The sequence below is a fragment of the Suricata suricatta genome, chromosome 7 (genome assembly GCF_006229205.1).
Source record: "Suricata suricatta isolate VVHF042 chromosome 7, meerkat_22Aug2017_6uvM2_HiC, whole genome shotgun sequence".
Taxonomy (NCBI): Eukaryota; Metazoa; Chordata; class Mammalia; order Carnivora; family Herpestidae; genus Suricata; species Suricata suricatta.
Window position 1 is genome coordinate 95525421 of NC_043706.1, and position 8020 is coordinate 95533440.

Genomic DNA, 8020 nt, shown 5'->3' on the forward strand with positions numbered 1-8020 from the left:
TCCCAGAATTGCCAGCAAAAGCCATTTTTAAAGTTCTCTTTTGCTGCTAGACTTTAGACAGCACTAGGTATTATGATCATCGGCTACCAATTTGATGGAAAATAGTATCTATACATTGAGTACCAGTTTACTTCTGTCAGGCCTTTAAATCTTTTTGCCAGGCTTATCAGTGAAGAAACGATGCTCTTTAAATTTTAATTCCAATAGAAAGTTTTAAAATGTAGGAATTTAATAGTCAAAAAACATCTCATTTTAACATAATTTCTTCACTGGCTTGTTGGTCAAAAGGTAATGATTTTCCTTGGTTTATGGGCCTTTTGAATTTCCTCTGTGCACGACTTAGACATTTTGTCATTTGTTTTTTCTTACTAAATTGTAAATCGTGCACACTTTCCAGTTTTCCAGTTTACTCTTTGTTACTGAGTGGCTATGTCAATTATAGATAGACTTTAGAAATAAAACTAAATATTATTCAAAAAATACATTGTAAATTGTTAGAACATTCAAGTGTGAGAGCTTTATAATTTTTATTCAAGTAGTCAATTACTGTTATGACTTAATCACTTTTTTTTTTTTTGGTTAAACAATAGATCTGAGTGGGACATACTTTTGAAGGATGTGCAATGTTCAATCATAAGTGTGACAAAAACTGACAAGCAGGAAGCTTATGTACTCAGGTAAGTCCTGCAAAAACAAACTTTTTAGCTACTTGGTATCAGTCTGAACCATACATTCCATTGAATAGCTAATCCTTCCTCTGGATCTTAGTTCTATAATCATTTTTACCTTACTTTGAGAAATATAGTATAAAAAAATGTTTATTTTTATTTAAGTTTATTTACTTTGTGAGGGGGGGAGAGAGAATCCTGTCCGCACTGTTAGCACAGAGCCCGATACTGGGCTCAAACTCATGAACTGTGAGATCATGACCTTGAGTTGAAGAGTCTGGACATTTAAACTGAGTCACATAGGCACCCCTAAAATGTTTGCTTTAGATGTCCCAGTATGTTGTAACTAATAGCTCTTCAAGGTGGTTGCCATCTCTTACCTCCTTGTGAGCAGAAAGTATCTGTAAAAGAAGGTGGTGGAATGGCATTGTACCTTTACCCTCACCCCAGAGAGCGAGGTTTCCCACATGCGAACTTCGAGCAAAGTAAAAACTTAGCTTCTCCCTGTAAATACAAGTGCTATATTAGGAGAAAGCTAGTCAGCATGTTTATAGGTACAAAGCTAATTTATTCAATTAATTTCTTATACATGTTATAGTGGACCTCGGGCTTGGATTGAACAAGGTACATAAGGTGCTTGGTTTTTACTAAGCTTGTGTTTAGCGTATACAGATCTTTATCACACACTTATTACGTGCTAGGAGTATAATGGTGAATAAAAACAAACGTTCCTTTTCTTCTTGGAGCTTATTATCTAGTGAAAGAAATACTGTGATGGTAACAGAAATAACGTGTGAGAGTGGATAGTACAAGGTGAAATATGAATTTAGTAAATAATATCCTAAGATAGGTGAGGAGAGGAGGAAAGTTTAGTAGCAAGAGCGGGTTTGTGTAATGAGCTAGTATCTTTGTACCTGATTCAAGACCTGTTTCTGTGTGGTTCTGGAACCTTAAACTCATTTTTGTATACTAGAAAGGGCGGGATACTATAGTACATTTTTTTGCTTCCTCGAGATCTTCACATTTTAAATGAATAGCCAAATTTAAGATTGTAAATGATAATTTAATAATATGTAAATTGCATCTCACTGATACATAAACATCATTATAACATTGTGACTTTTTCCAAATGCAGTGAGAGTAGCATGTTTGTCTCCAAGAGACGTTTCATTTTGAAGACATGTGGTACCACCCTCTTGCTGAAAGCACTGGTTCCCCTGTTGAAACTTGCTAGGGATTACAGTGGGTTTGACTCGATTCAAGTAAGTAAGCAAGCCAGCATTTAATTCTTTTTTCGAGACCAATGGTTTCTGTGATGTGCCTAGTAAATAAGTTTTTGTATACTTACTGCTTAGTTGTAATATGGTAGTCACTGACTTGTGAAACTACATGTACACGTTCTCAAAAATTATTGCTTCTATGCCTATTTAAAAGCTCAGATCCAGAACTACTGTTCTAGAAATAATGTACCTTGTCTCTACAGTTTGTTAGGACCCATTATGAGTAGGTTGGGTATTTTTTAGTTTATAGAAATTCAGAGACGTGATCTGCATTCTTAATACATTGTTGAGACTCCAGCTAAAATAAAATTGGTCTGTATGACAGTAACTCATGGATATTATTCTGAAAACTTGCTCTGACACCAGAGCCTGCCTTTTTTGTTGGCCAGCAAAAGACCACCTATCTTTTAAACCTTTTAAAGGGGAAACATGTTAGATTTCATTGGAGATTTGATTTTGTTGTGCATATGCAGAAAATAGTTGACTAGGAAAGATGATACGATTTTATGTGTGAAGCTATCTGTCTCTTTCAGAGCTTCTTTTATTCTCGTAAGAATTTCATGAAGCCTTCTCACCAAGGGTACCCACACCGGAATTTCCAGGAAGAAATAGAGTTTCTTAATGCAATTTTCCCAAGTAAGTTTAAGTAGAATTGAAACTTGTTTCCTTAGAAGTTACATCCTTTCAGAGATCTTTTTATATTTATGAAGACATTATGTATGCAAGGATATATATTAAGGATAAATATATCAGTAAAGTTGATTACAACTTCTAGAATGTATGTGCACGTCAGGTCAGTGTTGAAAGGATGGAAGAAAAAAATGAATTGATCACTTGTCAGAGGAAGAAATGATCTTTGTCTAGCCAGTTGCTCGTATTTGTATCTAATTTAGTGATTATGAAGGCTGTGCTCTCTTCCTTCAGAAAAAGGTATAGTGACCTCATAAATCCATGCTAAGATGCTGGTGCATATAAGAAACTCAGGCCTGGCATGCTATTCAGGATTGAACTGGCTTTAAAATGATCAACAGTGAGCTCATATTGTCACTTGAACCAAATTGGCAAGATTTTCTTCCATTTACTAACCTTTTATTTATAGACCAACTGTCATTTTTGAGCTTCAAGGTCAGGGAACTAAAAGTTATCTAATACGTTTAACATACTTATATCCTAGATGAGGCTGAAAACTTAGGATAATTTGACTAACTTGGCACAAAACCATTCACAGTCATGATTTAAAAGTCCCCCTTCCTCCTCCACAGGAATGATTTGGAAAGAAAGTCCAATTTCTATCCTGTTCTTAATCTAGTAATACGAAACTATACAAGCCTGTGTCAGTGCTGAGTATAATTTAGTGTAAATATCTCCCAGTTAATTTACTATGTTGAATGAGGCTTTGGAACAACAATATGGAAAGAACCTAATACGTAAATGACTTGTATTTATTTGGGAGTAGAGGGAAATAGGTGATCAAATTCCATTTCCTTAATGAAGTTTTATTTTATTTTAATTTCTATGCTTTTTATTTATTTTTGAGAGACCAAGAGAGACAGTGCGAGCAGGGGAGGGTCAGAGAGAGGGAGACACAGAATCTGAAGCAGGCTCCAGGCTCTGAGCAGTCAGCACAGAGCCCCATGCGGGGCTCAAACCCACAAACGGGGAGGTCATGATCTGAGCTGAAGTCAGACGCATAATCACCTGAGCCACCCAGGCGCCCCCTTAATGAAGTTTTAAAGGGGAGAGGGTGAACCTTTGTTTTCTCAGCATTCAGACTAACTCACTAGTTTAAGTAGATCTCTCTCTAAATGACAGGTGTTTTTTTTTTTTTCCCCCAGTGGGATGACAGGAGCCTGCCTACTTGTGAATTTACTTCCCTTAATAATATTTCTGATAAGAGGCAAGCACTGTTACCCTAGCTATTGGAAGGGTGGAGGCAAAACTATCCTATCAAACAGAGCTGTTAAATTTATTTTATTCTCCTCCCTCAACAGATGGAGCAGCATATTGTATGGGACGTATGAATTCTGACTGTTGGTATGTTGGACACAATTGGGGGGGTCTATATAGGATTTATTTTAAATTGCTATTTGTCATTTTTAGAAACTTTTTATTTCCTTTTATATAGGTACTTGTATACTTTGGATTTCCCAGAGACTCGGGTAATCAGTCAGCCAGATCAAACCCTGGAAATTCTGATGAGTGAGCTTGACCCAGCAGTTATGGACCAGTTCTACATGAAAGATGGTGTTACTGCAAAGGATGTCACTCGTGTAAGCATTTTCAGGAATAATTCTGGATTCTTCTTTAGGACTAAATATTTAACTCATTCTAAGTGGGTTTTTTCCCTTTTTTAATTTTAATGTTTATTTTTTATTTTTGAGAGAGACAGCATGTGAGTGGGGGAGGGTCAGAAAGAGCTGGAGACAGAATCTGAAGCAGGCTCCAGACTCCAGGCTGTCTGCAGAGTGCCTGACTCAGGGCTTGAACTCACAAACTGTGAGGTCATGACCTGAGTCAATGTCAGATGCTTAACCAACTGAGCCACTCAGGTGCCTGTAAGTGTCTTTTTAAAATTTGTATGTAATTCCATCTTTCCTTTCCCAGGAGAGTGGAATTCGTGACCTGATACCAGGTTCTGTCATTGATGCCACACTATTCAATCCTTGTGGGTATTCAATGAATGGAATGAAATCGGATGTAAGTAATATTTTGCTTAATTATTAAATATTTAAGCATACCCATTTCATTACTAACATAAAACTGTTTCTCCAAGGGAACTTATTGGACTATTCACATCACTCCAGAACCAGAATTTTCTTATGTTAGCTTTGAAACAAACTTAAGTCAGACCTCTTATGATGACCTGATCAGGAAAGTTGTGGAAGTCTTCAAGCCAGGAAAATTTGTGACCACCCTGTTTGTAAATCAGGTAATTTGTTTATTACTGACCATAAAATCTTACAAGAAATAAGGATAGTGAATCATGTAGTAAAACATATCTAAGATGGTATATAGCAGCAGATACCTAGAAGTACTACTGGTTGAGGTTATTAGTAGAAGAGGTTATTGTCTTTGATTAGACTTGGTCCTTGTTTTATATCTAGCGCAGTTGATGGGTTCCTTCTGTGATGTATTCCCTGTAAACAGATGGGGAGGTGGAGTGGGGAGAACATAGGATGATGCCTCCCTCTGTCCACCCACAGGACAGCTGCTAAAGTATTCAGATGCCACCATTTCATTAAGATCGTAGTCTTAAATTCTTTCTACTTGCCTGTTGTGTTTGAAAATACTTCTGTAGATTGGAAGCACTAATGATTGGTTTAAATTTTTTCCCCAGAGTTCTAAATGTCGCACAGTGCTTTCTTCGCCCCAGAAGATTGAAGGTTTTAAACGTCTTGATTGCCAGAGCGCTATGTTCAATGATTACAATTTTGTTTTTACCAGTTTTGCTAAGAAGCAGCAACAACAGCAGAGTTGATTAATAAAAATGAAGAAAAAACGCAAAAAGAGACCACACATAGAAGGAGGTGGTGGCTGCTTTTTAGATATTGATACCGGGGGCCATGCTTTCCATAACCACCACCTTGTAGCTGCAGAAAGCCCTAGATGTAATGATAGTGTAATCATTTTGAATTGTATGCATTATTATATCAAGGAGTTAGATATCTTGCATGAATGCTCTCTTCTGTGTTTAGGTATCCTATGCCACTCTTGCTGTGAAATTGAAGTGCATGTAGAAAAAACCTTTTACTATATGAAACTTTACAACACTTGTGAAAACAATTCAATTTGGTTTACGCACAATGTAATATTTCTCCAGGTATCATCCAAAATTCCCCACAGACAAGGCTTTCGTCCTCATTAGGTGTTGGCCTCAGCCTAGTCATCTGGGACTGTTCTATTAAATTGCTGCCAGGATTTTACATCCAGTTACCTCCACTTTCTAGAACATATTCTCTACTAATATTACCAATTTCTACTTCATACAGATGTTTTTTGCAACAGCAATTAAAGTTTATCTTCCACGAGTCAAGTCCTCTTAAGAAAATGATTGCAGTTACCCATTTTGTGTATTAACTTTTAACATTGCTTCCTATACCTGTACTTCCTTTAATTGATTTCATTCCTTGCCATGGTGTCTTGCCTCCTGACCCCTCCACCCCCCAATAAAGCAATATACTGTTACACTGTGGGTTTATACTAATCTTATACCCGGGAGGGGGAAGGGGAGTGGACCCTGGGCTTTATTTTGTTTTAAGGTCAAAGGAGTTTGTCCTTTTTTTATATTGGCATGGACACTTTTGGAGATAGTGACCAAAACAAACATGGTGTTTAGCAAGGAAGACACATAAATTTATATTAGGGTATACTAGCAGAACTGTTCCGGAAACTGTATGCCATTCTGTGTTCCCATTAATGAGATTAGCTTCTCATGAGTAGCATGCCTTTACTAACTTGCTAAGTGTTGTATAAAAGAATTTTTATCACTAGGTTTATTAGCAAGGAAATTAAGATAAAGGTTGTATTGGATTTAGTACATCAGCTCAGATGATTCACTTACTTTTAACAGCTATCTCCAATAATTTTCATTCATAGTATACCATAAACTTTGGTTCAAAATGGAGTCTGTCTTTGTCATCTTAGGACTTAAAGTTCTTTGACTTAGTGTGATGCATTATGTTAGTGTTCTGACTTCCTGGTGTTCCTTTCACCATGGTCTCATAGGGTCAAGGGAAACTTCCCAGACTGAGAACCGTTGAGGATGTTCAGACAGTGAAGCAGAATGCTATCCATGACACAAAATTCCAGACGTCATTGGGAAATGACTAAAAATACAGGCTTTGAGGAGTTGGCAAATTTAGGTATATTTGCAAATACTGAGATATAAGCAGCTGAGAAAACAGCAAGGTTGACTAAATTTTGTATGCTTGTCCTCACAAATTTCTTTGGTTCTTTCTGGATTGTTGCAGTGATGTTTTTTTGTTCCTTCCGTATTTATAAATGAAACACTTTTTTTTTTTAGTGTTTCTAAACATAAAATCTACTTGGTTTGAAATCAAGTGGTTGGAACACAAATTTTGACTTTTATTTTTAAGCATGTTGATTCAAAGTTTCATTGAAGAAACTTTCGGTCAGTGGATCAGTTTGATTCTGTAACTAGGCACACAGTACCTAATTAATGTTTTGTACTGTTTTGAGGACCAATGCTCAAAGTGGATTTTGTTCTTGAACAGTGTCCCAGTAGATTTGATGACATTTGTTGGCTTGAGGTCTGAATTTTTCCCCCCTCAAAGATTTAAGATTTCTATCTAATGTTGAAAACGGCACAAATTTGTATGGAATAAAGCCTAGAAAAATTAAAACTGTAGATTGAATAGTAATCAAAATTAATCCTAGTGTGTATGATTGAGGGAAAATTTTGGTGCCATAATTTCTCTCTTCATGGTGTTGGACTTAAAAATCAGTTGAAATGTATTTCTGTACCACAACTTAAGCTTCAATAAAAGTTTGCTTAATTCATTGTCTAGTGACATTCAAAAAGTTTTCTGTTGATGTATTTTTAAAATAGCATACACAACCAAATACTAGATATCTGCAATTTTTATAATTTGAAGAAATTGGTATTTGGTGCTTATTGCCCATCTAATGTTTAAGTAATCACAAAGCAGAAGATCTTTAAGCTCCTGGGATAATAAGTAGTTTATACTCAGATTTAAACATTCCTTATTAATGGCTTCATAACAAGCTTAAAAGAAATAGCTGGTCTGTATATATACCAAGTTATCAAATAGTAGAAAAGGTAAGTGGTAAGAATAAGAAAGTCTGTGAGTTTGGAATTAAAGAAGTCAGATTTTGAAGGTGAAATGTTCCGGGTTTTATAGAATAGGCTCTTAATTCAGAAAGTGTATAAGAATATTTTCTAAAATGTGAGTAAAAGGAGGGTTGATCCTAGAAAAGTAAAATGTTAGATATGTGTGCAATCCCTCTGACATCAGGTTCTTTCACAAGAACAGGTAAGTGAGCAATGGGATTCAGACCCCTTAAGTTGCAAATATGATACTACACTATGAA

General features: G+C 36.1%; 1 protein-coding gene across 1 annotated transcript in view; it reads left to right on the top strand.

Annotated features, from left to right (window-relative positions):
* AMD1 (adenosylmethionine decarboxylase 1) overlaps nt 1-7489 on the top strand; it is a 22589-nt gene extending 15100 nt beyond the window's left edge. The window contains exons 2-9 of the mRNA XM_029944153.1: nt 591-677; nt 1804-1930; nt 2482-2584; nt 3940-3982; nt 4074-4218; nt 4553-4645; nt 4722-4877; nt 5286-7489. Coding sequence (XP_029800013.1) covers nt 591-677; nt 1804-1930; nt 2482-2584; nt 3940-3982; nt 4074-4218; nt 4553-4645; nt 4722-4877; nt 5286-5426 — 895 coding nt within the window. The 3' untranslated portion in view covers nt 5427-7489. The remainder of the gene's footprint in view (nt 1-590; nt 678-1803; nt 1931-2481; nt 2585-3939; nt 3983-4073; nt 4219-4552; nt 4646-4721; nt 4878-5285) is intronic.
* Nucleotides 7490-8020: the final 531 nt, after the last annotated feature.